We start from the raw sequence: 21602 nt of genomic DNA, 5'->3' as shown, positions 1-21602 counted from the left end.
AGCATGATAGATGTAATGGCTGCAATCTGAGAAATACATGATGAAAAACTAGAGAAAACCAAGAAAAAGCCATTTAACTTGGATCAGTTAAATTTGTACCGTGCTTGCCCTAGGAATAAATGCCCTTGGCATCCACTTACGCTGCAGTTAAAGGTCTTACAAAAAGTCAGTGGAGTCCTTTGTAGCCATATGGAAGAATTGAGATTACAGGGTAAATGATCACTCATGATTTATGCCTTCGGCTGCAGTTGAAAGTAATTGAAAGTCTGAGTAGCATGTAACCCCAGAGACCCAGGCAATTGCTGAGCTGTCCCTGATTGAGGTCAGTGTGACGTTAAAGGTTCCTGCTGCTGACTGTGCTGGGGGTGGGAGGGGGTGCTTGTGCACGCTCTTCAGCTGGATCACTTCTGCTCTCACAGTGTCCAGAGAAAGGCATCGTGCTTATGGGGCTCAGGGACAAGTGGCATTAATGGAAGGATTCCTGAGATAGAGGCAAAATCTGATTCTATAGCTGTGGAGGTTGAATTTGCTTATTATGAGATTAGTTGTCCACCCAGAAGTGAAATTTGTGGAAGTTACCATGGTATTAGATGCCTGTAATTAGTGCCACACTATTTAAAAGAATTGGGTGATGGCAGTGCATAATTCTGACAGTTGGTGCTGAGAAATTAGTGCTGAGATAAACAGTTGAATTTGAAACCAGTGGTGGTCTTTTAAATTTCTGTTTTGATGTGATCATTTGTGTTGTAGGTGCTGCCTCTGGCACAGCTGAGCTGCTGCCCCCTCCCAGCAGTGCTGCTAACTGGACTGTGGGGCTGCCCACGGACAATGGCCATGACAGCGACCAGGTCTTCGAGTTTAATGGCACCCAGGCTGTGAGGATTCCAGATGGTGTTGTCACAGTCAATCTCAAAGAGCCCTTCATGATTTCAGTGTGGATGAGGCACGGGCCCGGAACCAAGGAGAAAGAGACAATTCTGTGCAATTCAGACAAGACAGGTTTGTCAATACTTCAATTATAAACACTCTCTGTGGTTGGTCGGTTTTTATGTGCTCTGGCAGCGCATGTGACAGTGTTTTCTCTACCTTAAGGCTTTCTTGGAATTTATATGAGGTTGACTTTAAAAATCACTGTTGTGCTTATGTTTAGGCTCAGCCTTCGATTATGTAGCTTCAGATTGGACAGACTTGTTTTTCTAATTCTATTTCAGTTTACATCATGCACTTCTTTTACTGTGGTAGATTACTTATTCTGGCACTGCAGCCTGGAGTTTGCATCTCCAAAGATAGCCTTGTTCTTGATGCTGCCTAAAAACATTAAGACACACATATCAGGTCTAGTGACAGCATTTGCTGCTATATCTTTATTTTCCTTTGAGGATATAATTTCTCTTTCTCCAGAGATTAAGTTGTTTTTTCACTCTGTGCATAATTTCACTCTCTGCTTATGACACAGAAACAATAGTTTGGAAAATGCCATTAAGAGGAAGGAAATGTGATAACCCTGTTTCCATAATTGCTATTTGTATCAAAAAAAACCTCTTCTGTTTGCAAGTAGAGCTCTTTTTCTCCTGCTGACAGGTTTATCTCTGGCTCTTCAGTGCTGTGCCTTGCTTTAGGTTGGTTAGGATAGAGACTTCTCTGTCTGTCCTGCAGCCTCATGGGTTCTTCAAGAGTGTTTGCCCTCAGATGTTTTACATTCCTCTTACCCTGCCTGATTTACTTCTGCGTCGATTACTGCCTGACAGTGCCTTTGGTATTGAAGTGTGAGATTGCAGAGCAGGTGCATTTTGTTGGTGAGGTTTTAGAGCAGGAACTAACGCTGTTGACTGAACTGCCTGCAGATATGAACCGGCACCACTACGCCCTGTACGTGCACAACTGCCGCCTGGTGTTCCTGTTCCGCCAGGACCCCTCCCAGGGAAAGTCCTACCAGCCTGCTGAGTTCCACTGGAAGCTCAATCAGGTGAGCCTGGCAGCTCGTGGGACAGTGCCAGGGCGAAAGCCAGCAGCCACTAACAGCCCTGGCAGTGTCCTTAGTGATAAATGCTTCCTGCCCCTCCAAACTCCTGTTCTGCAGAACCCAGCAGTGCTTGTTTCACTTGTGATTGAGTGGCAGGCTCAGCTTCAGCTTTTCATCTTGAATATAAAGTAGAAAGTACAGTGTCAGTCTTAGAGCTGTGACATCAGTTGTCTTCCCTAGATGCACTCTGAGGTGGAGTGCATGAGAAAGCAGGAGGGATTTATTCCAGGTTGATGATAGCATTCAAGTACTTCTGAGCATGTGACATTTTCTCAGCCCCCTGGATCTGTGATAAATAGTCCTGTCTTTTATCAGTTCCTCTCAGCAAATACCTGTCCTTTGTCTAGTAAGGTTGTCTTATAACAGTATTTCAGGATGTGCATGCATGTAGAAATGTATTGTTAGATTGGAATAGGCTGTTATTTAATATAAAAATTAAAGGAAAGGAAGCATATGCAGCTTCCTGTATTGGCAACAGAATAAAGAAACTTTTTATTAATGTTTGGCAGTCAGTTTGCTTTTCAGATGTGTGCCATGTGTGTGAAAGATCAACTGTGTCTGTACAGGCTTGTGTTGTAGGTCGTTGGTACATCTGCATGTATGTTTATGTTAAACATAGGACTGAACTGCAATGGGGAAAAAATGACCCAATTTTTAAAACTCTCTGTTCAGGTGTGTGACAAAGAGTGGCACCACTACGTGGTCAACGTTGAATTTCCTGCAGTGTCTCTGTACGTGGATGGGGTTTCCTATGATCCCTTCCCAGTCACTGAGGATTACCCACTCCACCCTTCCAAGATAGAAACACAGCTGGTGGTTGGAGCATGCTGGCAAGGTAAATACTGACAATTGTTAATACTTCTAATTAACTTTTTCTAATGAAATCTCTGTGGTTATGTGGAAGTACCCAGCAGGTCTTTTTAGTGCATGAAATGTAACATGTTTTGCCTCTTGCAGATGGGTTTTGCTCCAAGCTGGTATCACATATTTCCTCTGAGTAATTTTTTCCATGAGTGTTTGTTTGTTTTCTCGTTGGCCACAGGTGTGTGAAATGCAAGGCTCTCACCAGCCTGTATTCCATCAACATGATTTTGTGGTGGCCATGGGGAATACTGTTAGCTTTTTTAATAGTAGTTGTAACAATGCCTCATGTACTTCAGATTACCAAGCAGAACACTTCGTTTCAAGTAGGTTGAAAAGCATCTTGTAGGAAAAGTCTTCTCATCAATGGAAGCCTGTCCAGCAGACAGCTCTGCAGAGCAACACGAGCAGTGCTGTCTCTTGGGTATTTTACCATTTCTGCTTACAAAAATAGACATCTGCTTTATTGTCTGCTCTATTTAGGCTGCACTAAGTTGTGTATGCAGCTTGTCTCCAAGGAACAAAAGATTTTATCCTTCTAAATAAGTTCTTGGAACATTTGTTTTAAAAAATTAAAAGGCGATTTTCATTTTTTGGTGCTTCCATTTGATAAATCGACTGCTCGATACATGTGATTCTATTATTGATTAAGAAATCTGTGTTGATAATGGCTTCTTTTGATTACCTTTCAATACCTTTTGGTGATTTACTGTATTAGTCTGGATCTTGCATTAATTTCCCCTCATATGGAGCCAATTGTTAGAGTTGTGTTGTCTCACTAAAGACAAAGGTTTGTGTGAGGCTTCCTCTCCTGGTTCTGCAGCTCTTGCTGCTGCTTGTGTGTGGGGCTCTTTGGGCTGTGGTGCCATGACTGTTCTTGTACCAGCACAGTGATGTCTTCCCCTGCACTGCAGCTCTTTGTTTCCAAGAACTCATAATCCTTGAGGAGCTGGGTCCAATACAAGCAAGCTTTGGGGGATGTGCTGCTTTGTATTTTCTGGGATTTGAGAGTTTGCCAAATTGTAACTACTTGGTCCTTTCCCTATTGTCCCATTCTTTGTCTTGCTTTTCTACAGAATATACAGGAAGTGAAAATGACAATGAAACTGTGCCCGAGACCTCTGCAGGTTGCTGGAGTTTTTTTCCCTACTGTTTTATTTCATTTTTAAGCCAAGACATTGCTTCATCTCGCACACAGCATGAAATGCAGGCATTGCATTCGGGCCATTGACCTTCACATAATCCTCTCCTAGGCTTGTGTCTTCATTGTGCTTCTATTTGCAGAGCATCATCAGCTGACTTCTGCTTAGTTTTGGGGGGTTTTTTTGTTTGTTTTGGGTATTTTTTGGTTGCATCCAAATGTACTTCCATGTACAATCTGCAACAATTGTGATTGCAGTGAAGTGGTGAAAAAAGTTGCTGTTGTAAATATCAGTTATAATCTCTTTCATCCAGTTTTGTTGAAGCATAAACACACATCATCCTATATAAATGTATGTATTTATGCATGTAGGTATGTGCCTTTATTTTAGAATTTATTCAGTACATTGGGCAGGACCTCTGGAACTCAGGTACCTTTGATCCTCTCTCAGAACAAGACTGAGCTCATATTTAGGTCAGGCTGCTCACAAACACAGACCTGTCATTTACAGGGGATACTCACAGATAGAGATACTTATATAAAATTGTAATTGTGAATGAGCAGAAAAGCTTTGGCTACCAGGTATTTCAGATTTGCTACAGGGTTATTTCCTCATAACAGATTTTAGTGATAGTTCAGTGGGTTTTGTGTCTTGAGTTGGGATACTTAAAATTAGTGTGTATTTTTAAAAGTGAATTCAAGATATGTACCCTTCCTGTAAAGTTTAAGAATTGCTGGAATAGTCTGGATGTAACAAGAGGTTTCTAGCCGTGCATCACATTTTAATTTGGCAAGAAGGGAGAAGCATCCAGGGGCTCCAGAAGCTGAAGCTATATGAAAATGGTGTAATTTGTAGCAGGACATTTCACCACTGAATTTTAGAGTTGTACAAGGATCTTTTATCACTTAAAACTACTAAATCAAACTTAGACATCTTTCTAAAATCAGGTTGCTTAATAAGTAATGGGCTTGAAAATGCACATTTCCAGGTGGTGTTTTGTGGCCCCAGGATTTAGCAAGATGGACTAGCTGATCATGGTGACATCATCTTCAGAAAGACTGAGGAATAAAGGGCTTGTTAGGTTGGCCTTATCAGAGTTAGTTGAGTTACCTGGGTTTAAACTGCTCACTTGAATGTGCAGAGAGAAGATGGCACCTTTAGAGGGGCAGGTGACTCTTGGACACCTCTCAGAATGAGCTGAATGACTTTACAAAGCTCCTTTCTACCCTTGGAGTGCAGGGAGAGCCTGCAGGGCTGGTTTAGGTGCAGATCCCTCAAGCTGGAGGGATGCTCTCCTGTGTCCTGAGGAGGAGGTGTTACCCAGCAGGAAGGTTCAGGTTTCATGGCTCATCCCACTGTGTTTGATTTCTGAGCACCACCTCGCTGTGACATGTTTGTCATGGAGCAGGCAGTTCAGGGTGGCCACAGCTCTCTGAGGGCCACGTGCATGGTGAACTGTTCCGTTCTTTCTTTGTGCCTGACATAATCACAAGGTTAACACCCAGAATGGATGGAAACTAACCTGCATGTGTATGATGCTGTGTGTATCAGCTGGCATACTTGTTGTTTTACAAAAGAAAAGCAGAAAGAATGATGACAAGTGAAGGTTTTTCCTCCCTCGTGTTTTGAAGGTGGCGAACTGCGCATGGCTCAGTTTTTCCGAGGCAACCTGGCAGGGTTGATGATCCGTTCTGGCAAACTGGAGAACAAGAAGGTGATTGATTGCCTCTACACCTGCAAGGAGGGGCTGGATTTGCAGATGGCTGATGGTGTTGGCAAAGGTGTGAAGGTAAATTTGCATATAAACAAAGGGGAGCGTGTATATTCCTTCTCTGATCAGAGTTACAAGTTTTGCTGGCACAGTTAACAGGGTGCCCCAGATATAACAAGCTCATCTCTTGTAGCATTCTGCGTTAATATTACATAAAAGTAGGAAATTTTTCTTGTATAAACCTGGTCTTAGAAATGTAAGTTACTCTGCTGTCTTTTAAGTCTTGAAGAGAAACTCCATATTTGTAAGCCTCTGTTTTACCAGCTGAGCAGATTGTCTAATAAGAGATGTTTAACAAGCAGCTTCATAAAATAAGATTACGTGGCTTTTTCACTAGCAAGGTTGTGTGAGCAGAGCTAAATTTCTCTTATTTTTTAGCTGTCTCTCTTCTGTATTACTAGAACCAGAACTATGATATGTGCTTAGATTTTTTCTTAAAGAATGAAACACAAATACATGACGCTGGGGTAAGGCAGTGAGTAGGGAGCTGAGACTGTGTGCCACAAGGCTGGGAAATAATGACCCTGTTGTTTTGAATAGGGATGCAGTTCTCCTGCATTTAGCAGTGCTGAGCCCCAGTTTGAATTGCCAGACCATGTCACTCAGCTGGGTGTTCTCTTACGGTTTTCTTCCTTGTTTTCAGATCCACATGAACCCGAGCCAGTCAACGCTGACCATAGAAGGGGATGACATTGACAGAGTGGACAAGGCCATGCAGCACATTTCCTACCTGAACTCCCGCCAGTTCCCAACCCCTGGCATCCGCAGGCTGAAGGTCACCAGCACTGTCAGGTGTGTGCTGGTGCTGAGCTGGAGCATCCCTAGGTGGGGCTGCTGTTCCTGGGCCTCAGTTGGGAGAAACAGAGGGGTCCTGGGCTGTGTGACCATCCCACACTGCAGTACAGCAAATGTTATCACAGTGCTCTGCTCTCTGCCTGAGAATGGACTAGGGAGTGTGCAAGGTGGGGAGGAAAGTACTGCCAGAGTGCTGGGAGTGTCTGCAGTCTCACAGCTTCATTAAAGGGGTTACCTGTGGCTCTAAGTCAAAGCGTGGAAATGAGGCCAAATGGTAACTGTAAGTAAAAATTAATTGTGAGATTGCTCCCTTGGTGGCTCTTCCATACTTTCCAGGGAAGTGATGAATTTATCTAAGACTCCTGGGTCTGAGACAGCTTCTCAAAAATTTATAAAGCAATTACAGTGTGTAATTGTGCTTCCCTCTGAACCAATCACCTTGACTGCAAAGCTGCCTCTGTCTCTCAGGTGTTTCAATGAAGAGGCCTGTGTGTCCATTCCCTCTGTGGAGGGCTATGTCATGGTCCTGCAGCCAGAGGAGCCAAAAATCAGCCTGAGTGGCATCAACCACTTTGCCCGCTCCGCCTCCGAGTTCGAGAGCTCCGAGGGCGTGTCCCTGTTCCCGGAGCTGCGCATCATCAGCACCATCACCCGGGAGGTGGAGCCCGAGGGGGACGGCGGGGAGGATCCCACAGGTAACGGTCCCACCCTCCCCTCGGGCAGGATCTTCCTCCTGCACACAGCTGGGGCCTTTCAGTACACAATCCATAAGGGGAAAAAAGGTGCAGATCCTCTGGTCTGGGCTAATACACACTTACCTGGAAATGATAATAAGTCCAGGCCATTATCCTCATGTAAATATCCCTTGTTTATATTTTGTATTTTATTTTTTAAATCATTATTTTGTGAATATTTGTTCTCCTCAGGCCTAGATTTTAATTTGTTCTGGTGTTTCTGCTTAAATCTTTGGCTTTTTCTCTCATTTTTAGTTCAAGAGTCTTTGGTATCTGAAGAGATCATGCACAACCTGGATATGTGTGAGGTGACGGTGCTGGGAGAGGAACTAAATCAGGAACAAGAGAGCCTGGAGATTGACATGACACGATTGCAGCAGAAAGGCATTGAGATGAGCAGTTCCAACCTGGGCATGATAATCACAGGTGGGGGTTCCTGCTGCTGCTCTTGGGAGGGAATGAAGGGACTGACACAGGGAGCAGTTCTAGAGAGGTGGTTTGTAACACCTTACTCCAAATCCTTCATTTCTTTTAGAGTTCCAAGCACAGCAATTCTGTGGAAAGCTGTGATTCTAGAAAATACAGCATTCTAGAACTATCCTTCTGTTCTTTACTCTGTTCCAAATAGCCTGTCACCTCTGGGCTGTGGAACTGCAGTTAGATTTTGCCCCAAAAAAGGCTTGTTCCTTCCATGGGTACTCCAGTGCCTAGGAGCACGCATCATTCTTTTCTGTTATGTTAAAGTATTCCATAGAAAAGCTCCCAGAATCCCTTCCAAGACTCTCTGGGTTTAGGATTTTACCACAAAACCAACCCACAGGATTTCAGTGGAGCCACACGTGTGTGTCAGTGGTGTTACCCTTTCTGTATCCTTGAAAGCCTGTTGGCCAAGCAGCCTCAGGTGCAGCCACGGAGCACCATTTGTCTGGGCTCTGAGGTGGTGCCCTGGCAGAGCTGCAGCAGTGTCTGTCCCCAGGGGTGGACACCATGGCCAACTACGAGGAGGTTCTGCACCTGATCCGCTACAGGAACTGGCGCACGGCGTCCCTGTTCGACAGGAAGTTCAAGCTGCTCTGCTCGGAGCTCAACGGGCGCTACGTCAGCAACGAGTTCCAGGTGGAGGTGGGTCCCTGCCTGTAGTAAACCCCTCAGGTTTAGCCAGGGCCCCTTGGAGAATAGAAAAGCTACCTAGCAAGCAAAGCTGAAATCACAAGAGCTGCCTAATCACTAAGAGCTGAATATCTCCCTGCTTGCTAGGGGCTAACCCGCGGCCTTGGTCTGAGAGCGAGCTGGCTTTTGAAAGTCTCCTTCACCAGCCAATTGTTCTACTGTGAAGTTGGTCTTAGTAGCATCGGCAGTATATGAATCTGATAACGTTTTTAAGTGTTTCTTCCAATGCCTATCCCATAACAAATATTCTGCCGGTGACAGAAGGCATTGTGAAATATTTTTTACATCGTGAGGAAGCAAGACATGTGCAGAGAACATGGCTTCTAGGAAATTTCTAAAGATATGTGAACTACGTCCATGTTCCTTGGCTATATTTCTCAATTGCACCAGTTCCTTATTAGAAATTGGTTCCCATGCCTTGATATTAGATTCCCCACCGTTCCTTCCTTGCCTGTACTCGACCGGAAAGGCTGTGATTTTCTGTGCTACCTGCCCGGGCCTGGGCCTGCAGCTTGCAAGTGTTCCCCTCAGCTGGGAGATAATCCAGCAGTTATTGATTTAGGTTTGGTCCTGTAAATCGGTGTTAGGGAATGTGAGCATTTCAGGCAGTGTTTTATATATAAATGTGGGTTTAGTCCTGTGGTTCAGCTTGAAATAAAATTGTTTGTAGAAGAAATAGTGTGGCTAATGGAGGTGTGAAGGTGGAAAGGTTGCTCTGAGAACACAGATTATTGATTTAGCAAATGGAGTGAGAATGGTGCTACCCAGAGAGCTGAGTGGCCTTTATGTGACACTTCAGGGGTGCCACAGATGGACGTGCCAGGCCCTTCGCTGTTTTGCTTGTAATGTGTAAATTTCTGATAGGAAGGGATTATGTTAAAGCACAGAGAGGCTAAAATTGCATTTTCTCTGCAGCAGGCTACAGGTTAATTATTATTTAGTATGCTTACATCAAGTAGATGGAAGTACAGCAGAAAATAGCATTAAAGGCACTAAAATTTAAATTTTTCTCTTTATTTTTATCTTTTCAGAATGATACTATTGGGTTTCTGTAGTTTAACACTTTCTGTTTGTCTCCAGGTGAATGTTATCCACACAGCCAGCCCAGTGGAACATGCCAATCACATTGCTGCACAGCCACAGTTCATTCACCCAGTGCATCATTCCTTTGTTGATCTCTCTGGTCACAACTTGGCAAACCCTCATCCCTTTTCAGGTCAGGATTCTCAACCATTGAATTTGAGCTGGTTTTTTTGTCTTTCAAATTGATGTAATTATATTTAAGGAAATGAAGCCTAGTTCTTACTTTCCTACTGACCTTTTAAGTGGCTGTAGACAAACTGCCTTTGTGTAATATATATGAAAATAATAATACACATGAAATACTTGTGTGCAGTATTTAATCTGGCAGGTGATGGGAGGGGAGGGGTTGTCAGCACTATGAGAGTTAGCAGTGTTGTGTTTCTGGCTGCAGTTGTGCCCAGCACAGCCACGGTGGTGATCGTGGTGTGTGTGAGCTTCCTGGTGTTCATGATCATCCTGGGCGTGTTCCGGATCCGCGCCGCGCACCAGAGAACCATGCGGGACCAGGACACGGGCAAGGAGAACGAGATGGACTGGGACGACTCTGCCCTCACCATCACTGTCAACCCCATGGAGGTAACCTGTTACCTTCTGCTACAAGGCAGGCGGCCTGGTTTCAGGAGACAGCACGGCGACCCCCTTCCCCGGGGTCGCTCGGGCCTAAGAAACACGCGGACACCAATATGGTGGAGGATCAAAGGCCTTTATTCTCTCTTCCCGTGGGGTTTTATAGTCTAGGGGGCTTCTACGTCAGGTGGGGGTCTGTCCTTACCATCTATGGTTAGTAGGGATGGAAAGTTACCTGGGCAAGTGGAAAGTTACCGGAATCCGGTTCAGGGGGCTACATTCCTATGTTAATTTTCTTATCTAAGGGGGCAGGGGCCCTGTCTTCCCGTAACATCACGAGATCTTCCGAACACCAGGCCCTATGTGCTACAGTAACCTGGGCACCTGCTGGCACCACTGGGCACGGGGGGGAGAGCAGGACCAGAGCCATTGCCTGGGAATTTAGAGCAAATGTGCCACATGCCAAGGGCAGGCGGTTGGGATCTTGCAGGGGTTAGATTGCATGCTGGAGGATGGGATTTTACAGGCCAATGTCCAGCACTAGTGTTCATCATGTGCACAGTGCTTTAAACACAGCCTGCTTTTGTCTTAAACTAGCAGGAATTCATTGTCAGAACATCTGTGTTTGTGATGTTTCCTTCTCCTGTGGCTGACATCTGAATTTTTAGAAAATTGGGAGCAAGAAAGATGTGTGACCTTCATGCTCCGTGTCCTATTGTAAGATCCTTTTCCAGTAGAATTTGCAGTACTGGATCACCCTTCAGAGCCAGTTTGTGTAGAGTGCCAGGATTGTCACAGAACTCTTTTACAATGTGCTGCTTCCTTTGTCTTTTTTGCTTTCTGCCTAATTCCTGCTGAACTGCTAAATCCAGCAAGGAATCTGCAATAGCTCTTCCTCAGTATAAAGCCTTGAATAAAGAACAAAAATAATTTTAGCCATTATGGTAATGACAGCTAATTTTTGTCTGAACAGACATATGAGGATCAACACAGCAGTGAAGAGGAGGAGGAAGAGGAGGAAGAAGAAAGTGAAGACGGAGAAGAAGATGACATCACTAGTGCAGAGTCTGAAAGCAGTGAGGAGGAAGAGGGAGAGCAGGAGGAGGACCAACAGAATGTTAACAGACAGCAGCAGCTGGAATGGGATGACTCTACCCTCAGTTATTGATTCTAGCTGCTCCCTTTCTCTTTATGTTCCCGCTCTAGAAGACTCCACTGTAACACACTCCATTGGTACCAAGGATTCATGGTGTTTGAAACAAAAAAATTCATTCTGGCCAGTAGATTGAACCCCCACACAGCCGTGTTTGTGTTCTGTCAGCTAGTTCCTGATGTGTAGGGTTGTAGTTAGCACCTCTTCCTTCAGCCATGCCTCAGTGACTGGATTTTTTTTACGCTCTGTGAGGAACCACCTTGCACTTTTTTCTTCATGTCATCTCAGCTAAGTGACTCTACAGCTCTGTAGCCATTGCACATGAATTTCTGAACTGTCTTTTTTTGCTCAGTGAAACAAACTTGGCTTTGTTCCTTTTTCTCTTTCTAAAAGATGCAAAGATTGCTTGTTGACAAAGGGTAAAGCTGCTCATTTCAGCCTGTTGATTTCTTATAATTTTTTTTTCCCCCGAATTAGTGCATGTGTAAAGTGGCAGAATGAGGTTAATATGTAGAAGATTAACAAGACTTTTTAATATTTTGTAAATATATTGGAATTATGTAATTATGTCATTTGTGGTAGTGAAAACAGGGATTGGGGTTTAAAACATGCTAAAGTGAAAAATCATGCAGCATGAACTATTCCAAGTCTCATCCTACTGCAGCAGGAGCACGGGCACAGTTCTTAGTGTAGATGTTCAGTAACTCTGTCTTGGCCTTGACTGCGATGTGTGCTCATGCCCCGCTCTCCTTGAACTCCTTCCTCTTCTTTCATCTCCTTTTTGTTTTGCAGAGGGAACAGACAAGCTTGTGAGAAGTTGTAAAGGCTTTAGGAGCCTCTGCAGAGGTTCAGCTCCCCTGTGCACTACAGTTTGGTTTTAATTTTATTTTTTTCTCCAATTGAGGCTTGCCATAAAGGCTTTTAAGTTATTGGGGAAGTAACACTACATGCATGGTGGGCAGATCTGTGTGCTGTGGCTGTGGCCACAGCTCCTGGTAGTTCTGGGGGAGTGCCTGGAGCCCAGGGTGGGCTGTGCACACTGCAGACAGGTTTGGGTCTGGGGGAGTCTGAGCACCTGGGCTACCAGGCTACATGGATAGGGATTTGGGGTTTTTTTTTTTTCATTTTTTTCTAATTTGGAAGTGGGAGGGTTTGGGGTGTGGCTGATACCACTGAACACTCCTGCTCCTCCCCTGCAGCCCCTTGTACAGATTGTCGGTGTTTTAAGCCTTTGTTTACACTTAGTAATTGTGTTTTCCTGCTGGTGAAAAACTGTAGCATAAATTATCCAACCAGAAAACCTTGGGAATCATGTTAATTCATGTGATTTGGGTTGTTTCTGATCCCAGTTCCAATTTGGGATTGCAGAGGGCAGTAGCTGGAAGGTACAAACATGGGGGGACTGTTTTTTCTGTCAGGCAGGGTTGTTTAACTTTATTTGGTCTGATGCAGAGTGGTGAATAATGAATTTCTGCTTGATCTGTGTGGAGGTGGATTGCAGAGTGCGTTGCTGTGCCGGGAGCAGGAGCCTGGGCCTGCACTCCCTCCTGGGCACGGCGAGCCCACCCTGGCTGTGGCTGCAGAGCCCAGCGGGCCCAGCCCGGCCGGGGCAGGGCACAGAGGGCACAGAGGGCACAGAGGGGTGGAACACCAGGGCTGAGCTCGTGTTTGTGCAGCTGGAGCCCAGAGCAGCCCCAGGATTGGTGGGGTTTGCTCTGGGGAGCCTGACTGAGGAGTGCCTTTACAATAGAGATGGACCTGGCAGCAGGGAAAGAACCCACACCAGAGCTTACTGTTTTTGGGGGTTGTTTTGGTTTTTTTTTTTTTTTTTTTAATGTAAAATTTTAGATTTCTAAAATGGGAAAATGGTTTTGACTACTTATGTGGTAATTAACTGCTAGTTTTAAGTAAACTGGGAAACTTTTAACTTATGTCTGACAGTTGTCCTGTGTTAATGTGTAGAAGACTTATCCTTCCATATACTGTTGCTGTAGCTGCTGTATTTTAGACCAAAACTGATCATGACTTAATGGTAATACTGAGGGGTTGTAATGTCCTGATGCAGTTTGTAGCCACTGTGGGTATAACTTTTCAGATGTGTATATTGGTAACAGGTCAGTTTGGAAAGTCTATAAGCTACAATAAATTTCTGGTTCTAAAGGTTGTTTGCATTTTTTATTTTCCTGAGTGAAACAAAATAGAATCCAGTTATATAAACTGCATTAATTTGCCTCTGCTGGGGGAGTAGGAGAGTTTTGTGGTCATTGCTCTCAAACACAGAAGGACTTGGCAGCATTTGTGTACAATTCGTCAATATCTTTTATTTCTTATTTACAAAACATGTACCTACTGCAACTGAAGTGCTAAACATGTAAACATTCTCTTCTTGCAGAACCACGGTTTGGCTTAAAAAAATACTTCTTTTTCAAAGGCAACAGAATAAGCACAATCAGTTTGTACAGAGTTTAAAAAAAAATAATGACAGAAACATCTCTAAATAAATAGAAATAAGTCTATCATTCTGAGCATATTTATAAAAATGAGAAGCCACTTGTAATGAAATGGAACATTTTTGAAAATTGTCTAAGTTTCAATCTTTAGTACAGTTCAGCTTGCTGAAAACCATCAGGTGAGCTGCTGCTTTGTGAATTTGGAGTCAAAGGCTCTTTGCTGACCCAACAGAGCTCTCAGAGATTTATCCAAGATGCCTCCCAGGCTGTACAAAAAAGAAGCTCCACACGCTGACTCACTGAATTTTTACTGCTCGTAGGTAAGTCGAGTTTTCCGTACTAAGCTCTGTAAAACTGTGCTCAGTTCTTGCAGCTGATACTGATCCACCTTTGTGTTATTGCACTTCTCAAAGTGAGGGACAGGACAGGAGCCACTGCTCTGAAATCTGTGAGGGCCTGGCCTTTGTGCTGGGAGAGGGATGAGCAGAGCAGGGGCCAGTGCTGAGCCCCCTGAACCCCAGGCTCTGGCACTGCAGGAGAATTGCAGCTCTGGAACTGTAGTGTCTTCCCTTCCACAAGAACCCGACTGGGGCTGTGCTTTCAGTGCATCTCACCTTGCACAGGGCCCAAGACTTTTTCTGCATACTTTTTGCTCTGTAAATTAGTTTAATAAGCAAGGAAATAGCAATATTTACTCTCTAAAATGGAGCAGAGGCACAGGACTGTTTCTCGCTGATCAGCCTGCACAGAGCTCTAAATCCTGCAGTATTTCCCTCTAGTACCAAAGGAGCTGTTAGAGCCTGAGTGCTTCAGTCACAGTATCATCTGAAGGTGTAGGAAAAGGGGCTCTCCCAGGGTTAATTAAATTAAAATGAGGTGTCTTCTATGCCAGAACTGCTGCTTCTACCAACAGGTGCTTGAGAGGCAACAGGGTTTGTATGAATAGACCTCACAGCTTAACATCTGTTATGAAAAGCAGTAAGTACTTTAATTTGAAAATGCAATCTTAGCGTTTTCAGGTTTGAAACCAAAATAAATGCAGAAATGCAGGAATTACTTGAGGCTCAACTGAAGCCTAACTTTGGAAAGCAAAGTACCTGATCCAGTGGCCACCTCAAAGCTGCAGTAGCCGAGTTCCAGCTCAGTTTCAGAACACTTTGGCCTCTGGAGCAGACAGAAAGCAATATGACAGCCTGGATGTTTTTATCCTGTCTCAAGGCAGAATAAACCCATTTATCCAAGTCAGCTTTGGTGTGCTTTGAGCTGACCCACCTCAGTGGACACTGACACAGGGCAGGAGTGACCACATGCTGAAGTTAATGCCTCTAAGCTGTAATAGTGGTGACCTAGATAGGCTACAGGCATGGGGGATCTCTGCTCAGCTAAATTTTCCAGAAATTAGAAACACAGACATTAGCACACTGGGGGGATGTTACAACTGTCTTGACTTCATTCAAATGTGCATTTGAAGCTGAAGGAGTTCTCAAGGGTACAGTACCTGCACCTACCTGCACTGTAGGCAGTAGTTTTATTGCCTCACGTCTCTCCTTGTCCCCCAAGGATGTTCAGCAGCCAGGGTGGGGTGGCTGAGGACAGGCCAACAGTTTGTCAGTCATGCAGCAATGTCTGGTCTCTGGGAACGAGGTGGGGGATCTTGCACTCTGCACCACTGTGCAGTCCTTGGGCACCTGGCTGTCCGTGCTGGGCTGTTCTGCTCTGTTCTCCTGGGCAGGGGCAGCTCCTGCTCTACTGCCTGTTGTCCTTGGAGACGTTGTGTGCCAGCCAGTTCACTTTGGTTTTCCAGCTCTCCCTCAGGGCTTCGTTAAACTTCACTCTGAAGTGCTTCAGTGCCTCCTCATCGGTTTTCCCAAGGGCCAGGGAGTCCTGTAGGCAGGAGCACAAATCAGTGCACAACTGAACAAGTGGCTGCTCACCCAGTAAGACATTTATTCATAAGAAATTACTCAATTGAAAGGAGCAATGGAGTGTCCATCAATTATTTTTAATTGTTCCTGCAGTTGCAGGAGGCTTTTTCTCTGATAAACACTTGCACCCTCTGCTTCTGTTGGTGCAGGAAAGAGCACATTGTGTATTGCTCTAGGACAAGGTGTTCTGCAGCTGCCAGGGATGGGTGGTTATGACTCAGGAGGCAAACTAGGAAATGAGAGCCAAGGGCTTTGCCTCCTTCTGCTGAGCACCAGGACCTGGCATTTCTGATGTCTGCACAGGGCATTGGGCATCCACTCACTGTTCTGGAGCTCATCTGCTTTAAGAATCTGGCCTTGCACCCTGACCTCCTCCTCCTCCCCCAGCCACAGAATCAGGTGCTCAGTTTTACCCCCTTGTGTGGGCTCTGCCTCTTACCTTCAGGTACTGGATGTCTTTGGAGCAGCTGAGCTCTGGCAGCCCAGCAGCTTTCATCAGTGCAAAGAGGTGCAGGAAGAGGAGCCCGTGGCGCCGCAGGATCATGTAGGCCCTTTCACAGTAACCCCTGAACCTGAGCAAAGAGCAGCCAAAGGAGTGAGGACTGCCGGCTCCACCATTCTGTAAAGCACTCGAGCAGTCTGAACCCTGCTCTCTCCAGTTAATAACTTATTTACTTTCATCTGTACATGCAGCTATAAGCTGCACGTTGGTGGAAATAAATACTAAATACTTATAATACTAATATTTGTTGGTGGAAATAAATACTAAAAATTTAGAGCTTCAAAAGCTGAAGTCAAGTTTAACTCCCAGCACTTACCTTTCAAACTTCTCATTGTTGTTAGTTTTGCCTTGCTGGATGACATGCACAAAGTCGTAGGTTAAGATGAAAGGGACTCGTTCTCTATTAATACCAAATTTAGTCTTGAAGTTCCCCAAAAAGTGACCAAAATCAATATGGAACAGCTGCAAATAAAAAAAAAAAATAATATTTTCAGAATATTACCTCTTTTAGCTGATCAGAGCTGAGCTCTCTTCAGTTACTGCATTGAGCAGATCCTGGCCACAGGGTTTTGGGAGAGGGAAGAGTGGCCCTGCTTTGGGCAGAGCCCATGCCCAGGTGCCCATCATGCCCTGCTTTGGGCAGAGCCCCGTGCCCAGGTGCCCACCATCCCATGCCCAGGTGCCCACCATCCCCGTGCCCAGGTGCCCATCATGCCCTGCTTTGGGCAGAGCCCCGTGCCCAGGTGCCCATCATCCCCGTGCCCAGGTGCCCACCATCCCGTGCCCAGGTGCCCACCATCCCCGTGCCCAGGTGCCTCCCCATTACCTGCCCCGTCTCCCTGACCATGATGTTGTCGCTGTGCCGGTCCCCAATGCCCAGCACGTAGGTGGCCACGCAGTAGCCAGCACAGGACAGGGTGAACTCCTCAATGGCTTGGTCCAAGGCATCTCTGGAGAGGGAAGAAAGAGTGAAAGATAATTTGACTTTGGATTCCAGTACTGCCCCACGGGGAGAGCTGTTTTCAGCTGCAGAAGGGAGGAGAGCTCGTTTGGATTCCCACAGTGCTCTCTGGAGTAGCACTCCCACCCCTGCTGCACAATTATGAGCTGCAAGAACTGTCTGCAACTGAAGGGGTCTCAATAAGGGGGTGTCCACAATCTCAATCCAAATGAGATCCACATGAGGCCTCCAGGTGTGCCAGGCAGGGGCGCAGCCACAGCCCGTGTGGGACAGCCTGGAGCTGGGCAGAGCTGAAGGAAAGGAGCAGGGAGGGAAGGTGAGCCCTCACCCTGGGTTCTTGGACTTGAGCCAGTTCAGCAGAGCGTCCTTGTTGAAGGCAGCCGTGGCCACCATGTTGCTCTTGTTGAGCTGGATGTTGGCGATGGTGTCCGAGTGCATGACCACCTCAATCAGCCCCGTCTTGTCTCCTGTGGAGAGGCAGCCATAAGGGGTCATCCTGCAGAGATGAAAGAAACCCTTCCACTGAAATCCTGCCCACAAATGCACCGTGGTGATGTTTAAGCTTTCCCTTGCCTGCCCTGTCTCCTCCCTTGCTGCTCTGCAGTTCTTTCCCCAGCCCACAGAAGCTGCCCAGAACAGCAGACAGAGCTGCTGGGGCAAAAGGAGCTGCAGAGAAAGCAGCCCCTGCGCCCTGTCAGTGCAGGACAGCTGTGGGCACACTGCTCACCTCAGGTCCAGGCCCTCCTGCTTCCACAGGATGTCCATCAGCTGGATCATCTGCAGAGTCAGCATGTCCTGGCGCAGATCTGGGCAGCATTGCAGAGGAAAATATCATTTTACTGTTCAAAGGTATCCAATTACTGCACTAAAATCTTAATTAAAGGGGGAAGCAGGTGAAATATAGAGGGGAATTAATATTAATTTTCAGATTACTACCAAAAAACTCACCCAAAACAATTAAAGTTCCTAATTTACACAACATCTTAATGGTCCAGATTTAGGCCCACTCACCCAGTAAATACTTGAGACTAAAAGATATATTTTCACAAGAATAATAAAGACTTACCATCTCCATTTTTAAAAATTATACCCACTCCACCTCCACCTGTCTCTTCACTATTAAACACAATCCACAAAGGTTTCATTTTGGAGTCCATGAAGGTGCACTGATCCACACTAGAGGAAATAAAAATAATATCCTCAGTTTCCATCTATTAAAATATCAACCATCCAAGCTGCCAGTCCTACAGCAACTCCACCCACTGATGGACCTGGGACTCCCATGAGCAAAGAACCTTGGGATAACCCAAAGCCTGGCTCCAGTGTGAAACAAAGCACAAAATTCTCACAAATTCAGACGTGCAGATGTGTCCCTTACCAAACTTCAGCGAGGATGATGTTGGGGTTCAGGGGGGACTGGAGGTGGGAAAGGGCTTCCCTGTAGGTTTCCTGCTTCATGCACATGTGCATCATCTCCTTGGTTTGAGGCTTGGTGGCCTTCTGAGAACTCACTTTCACAAAGTCATTCAGAGCTTTCATCTTGTTCAGTGCTTCTCCCTGAAAATGGGAGGGATGAAACAGGGTTAACAAATAGGAAATTCCTGGAGAAAGGTTAAAAACATTTAAATATCCTGTGAAATGTAAACCTTGGTTCCATCTCTTACTTCCTCTTCAATTTGTAGCAATTTCACACACTGCAGCAAAACAAATTTAGCAGTATCTGCCTGAGGAAGATCCATGATTAATTGTGGATACTCTGCTGGGCACAAATGCATGGCAGGATAATGGCTGCAGCAGGAATAAAGCACATTACCACACTCCAAAGGAAGAAGTGAGATGCCCTGGCTGGAAAAGTGCAGAGGATGAGACTCAGAGCCCAGCCTGCCCTTGGTTGCTTTTGGAGAGTTCTGGTTGTGATCAGCTCCCACTGAACAGCTGGTGTATAACAGCAGTGGTCTGCACATTTCAGACCACTCTAGACACACACTGCAGCTGTGTGGGTGAGACCCCCAAAGCCAGCAGCCCTCAAAGGCTTTTCTGTACTCCTGGTAACATTAATTTGGGCAAGCCAAGAGCTGAGAAGCAGCCCCAAGGGATAGAGAAGGCCCAAAGCAATCAGTACCTGCTTCATCAGCACCTTCATGTGGTGGGTGCTGCCCCGGCAGTAGGCTTCCAGGATCAGCCCAAACCTCAGGGAAACAGCAGGCACGTGCATCTCTGACCTGGGCAGGGAGCAGGCAGAGCAGTTAGAGCAGAGCCACAAAAGACAAAAAGAAATTAATAAAAAACAATATTGTGTCCTCCTGGAATAATTCTTATTGAGGCACCCGAGGTAAAAAGTAGCAGTTCCCACTTCACAGAGCAATGAAGGACTCAGTAAATGCTGTTTTCCCTTGATTTTTGAGAAAAAGCCTCCAAGATTTGCTCTTCACCTCAGATGCCAGAAGAGGAAGTGGCCGATCTTGCGGTTGGACAATGCCCTTTCCAGCAGGAACTTGGTCAATTCACAGTCTAGGTAGGATTCATACTTGAGCACCTGGACAAGCTGCAGCAGGTATTGGAACACATCATCATCCCTGTGCACAGAAAGGAAACATGAAACACGACCTTGTCTTCACTGCCACAGTGTTCTGTAAAAGCTGCAAAGGCAAGGCTGTCACTGCTGTTCACAGCCCCTCAGCAGCCCTGAGCAGAAATAGAAAGGGCTCTGCCTCTCCCCTGGGGCCAGCACTTACGTCAGCTTCTTCAGGGAGTTGATGGCAAAGGAACCAACATAGCGGTCAGGAAAGCTGAAATCCAGCAGCTCCAAGGCATTCAGGACAGGCAGCTCTGGCCAGGTCTGAAGCAGAGAAATCATCTGTAATGACCAAAGAGAAAATAGTTAAAAAAGGAACAAGGCTTTTATGACAATGGATATAAATCTGAAATTCTACTGATGAAAGAGCAGCTCCTTACAGGGCATCACTATTTATAGATGCCTCACAGCACGTTTGCAGATACCAGGTCAAAAACTGATCCATTGAGGTGTCTTGTGCTGATCTCTTACTATTATTCAAGAATATTCAATCCAGATATCTTTTTTTCCCAAGAATTATACAGGTTTTTTCTTGCCTCCAGTTTCTTGAAGGGATAAACAAGGCCTTGTTGGCCAGAAATGAATCTGGGACAGCTCCCAGAACCACACAGAGCCCAGAAGAGCCAGACCTCAGCTGGGAACTTCCCTGAGAAAACGGTGAAACCCCTGCTCAGCCAGGCTCCCAAACACAGCACGGGAATGCAAACACTGAAAGATGGACCAAAACAGGAGCCCTGGCTGCCAGCCCCTGCAGCCTCACCTGGGCAACATCCTCGTGCCTGTTCCACTTGGTGATGATGAGCAGCTTGGCCAGCGCCTGCGGGTACTGGTCGCGGATGTCGTAGCGCATCTTCCACACCAGGTCCTTCTCGTGCTCGTACAGCTCCGTGTGGCTCCTCCGCTCCAGGATCTCCTTCAGCTGCAGCTTCTGCACAGCAAGGGCACACCCTGGGCTCAGCCAGCCCACAGGGGCCCTGCAGGGCTGGGGGAAAGTGCTGGGACAGGGGTAAGGGGGAAAACCAGCCCATGAAACCAGGCTGGCAGCAGCTGAACACTGATGCCAGCAGACTCACCTCCTCAGAATCTTCTGGGGCAGCTCGGGGCTGTTCTCCATTCCTCCCTAACTCCAGCAGCTGGGACACAAAAAAGAGGGTGAGAAAGGCTCCCAGTTCCTCTGTAACTGTGGGCACCACCACCTTGTGCTGCATTGGAGGGCAGTCCCTTGCCCCCTGTCTGGGCTGCCCTTTGTGCCTGGCATAGGCTCTGAGCCAGACCCTGCCTCTTGGGGAGCACAGAGCTCCTTCCTCCCTTGAAACAGGCACATCTCTTCCTCCACTTGTCTGGCCAGTTGCAGTGACAGATGGAAAATCTCCACCTCACACATGGCATGTTATCACTCTGCTGAACGGGAGGGAGCTGCCTACTTTCACTCATTTCCCCTTTATTCCTCTTCCTTCCTACAGAGCCTAATGCCGTCTGAAGGCAGCTCAGTTAAACCCATTTTTTAAACAAATGCTCATCTATGAGAGCAGCTTTACCTCAGTAATTCATAGCTCAGAAAAGTATTCACTCAAAGGTCCATTAGGTGAGAGGAAAAAGTGAAATTTTCAGTTAACAATATCTATTAATCAAGTTTACTTGCACCCAGTCCCTGTGGACGGCTGCCCCAGAGGTTCCCCACTGGAAGGGACAGTGAGGGAATTCCTACAAGTGTCCCTGTGCCCCACCTGCTCGAAGGATGGGTAGTACACAGGATGTGCTGCCACGCTGGGGAAGCAGATGACCAAGGCTGCTGCACTCTCAGTGTTGGGGTTGCACTGCACTGTGCCCATGGGGTTCAGAAGTTCCCCTTTCTCATCTGAAAAAACAAAGTACACAAAACCCATGAGC

The 21602-nt window shown here is 46.1% G+C and overlaps 2 protein-coding genes across 8 annotated transcripts in view; one reads left to right on the top strand and one right to left on the bottom strand.

The window, feature by feature from the left end:
* The window catches only part of CLSTN1 (calsyntenin 1), a 31003-nt gene extending 17540 nt beyond the window's left edge, over nucleotides 1-13463 (top strand). For 2 of the 4 annotated variants that reach the window (XM_064730749.1, XM_064730748.1), the window contains 12 exons: nucleotides 751-999; nucleotides 1845-1966; nucleotides 2696-2858; nucleotides 3961-4011; nucleotides 5658-5815; nucleotides 6441-6589; nucleotides 7061-7287; nucleotides 7582-7752; nucleotides 8303-8448; nucleotides 9577-9712; nucleotides 9971-10155; nucleotides 11120-13463. In XM_064730749.1, the coding sequence (XP_064586819.1) occupies nucleotides 751-999; nucleotides 1845-1966; nucleotides 2696-2858; nucleotides 3961-4011; nucleotides 5658-5815; nucleotides 6441-6589; nucleotides 7061-7287; nucleotides 7582-7752; nucleotides 8303-8448; nucleotides 9577-9712; nucleotides 9971-10155; nucleotides 11120-11314 (1952 nt within the window). In that variant the 3' untranslated portion in view covers nucleotides 11315-13463. The remainder of the gene's footprint in view (nucleotides 1-750; nucleotides 1000-1844; nucleotides 1967-2695; nucleotides 2859-3960; nucleotides 4012-5657; nucleotides 5816-6440; nucleotides 6590-7060; nucleotides 7288-7581; nucleotides 7753-8302; nucleotides 8449-9576; nucleotides 9713-9970; nucleotides 10156-11119) is intronic. The other 2 variants (XM_064730751.1, XM_064730750.1) reach the window with 1 other exon arrangement.
* A 61-nt stretch (nucleotides 13464-13524) lies between these two features.
* PIK3CD (phosphatidylinositol-4,5-bisphosphate 3-kinase catalytic subunit delta) overlaps nucleotides 13525-21602 on the bottom strand; it is a 34872-nt gene continuing 26794 nt past the window's right edge. For all 4 annotated transcript variants that reach the window (XM_064730753.1, XM_064730755.1, XM_064730752.1 and 1 more), the window contains 14 exons: nucleotides 21440-21570; nucleotides 20786-20845; nucleotides 20473-20640; nucleotides 19873-19994; nucleotides 19570-19713; nucleotides 19260-19359; nucleotides 18516-18694; nucleotides 18204-18313; nucleotides 17865-17943; nucleotides 17466-17633; nucleotides 17003-17126; nucleotides 16493-16638; nucleotides 16114-16246; nucleotides 13525-15633 (listed from right to left, as the gene is read on the bottom strand). In XM_064730753.1, the coding sequence (XP_064586823.1) occupies nucleotides 15496-15633; nucleotides 16114-16246; nucleotides 16493-16638; nucleotides 17003-17126; nucleotides 17466-17633; nucleotides 17865-17943; nucleotides 18204-18313; nucleotides 18516-18694; nucleotides 19260-19359; nucleotides 19570-19713; nucleotides 19873-19994; nucleotides 20473-20640; nucleotides 20786-20845; nucleotides 21440-21570 (1802 nt within the window). In that variant the 3' untranslated portion in view covers nucleotides 13525-15495. The remainder of the gene's footprint in view (nucleotides 15634-16113; nucleotides 16247-16492; nucleotides 16639-17002; nucleotides 17127-17465; nucleotides 17634-17864; nucleotides 17944-18203; nucleotides 18314-18515; nucleotides 18695-19259; nucleotides 19360-19569; nucleotides 19714-19872; nucleotides 19995-20472; nucleotides 20641-20785; nucleotides 20846-21439; nucleotides 21571-21602) is intronic.

Source organism: Zonotrichia leucophrys, chromosome 21, assembly GCF_028769735.1.
Source record: "Zonotrichia leucophrys gambelii isolate GWCS_2022_RI chromosome 21, RI_Zleu_2.0, whole genome shotgun sequence".
NCBI lineage: Eukaryota > Metazoa > Chordata > Aves > Passeriformes > Passerellidae > Zonotrichia > Zonotrichia leucophrys.
This window is presented reverse-complemented; position numbering and strand designations above follow the sequence as displayed.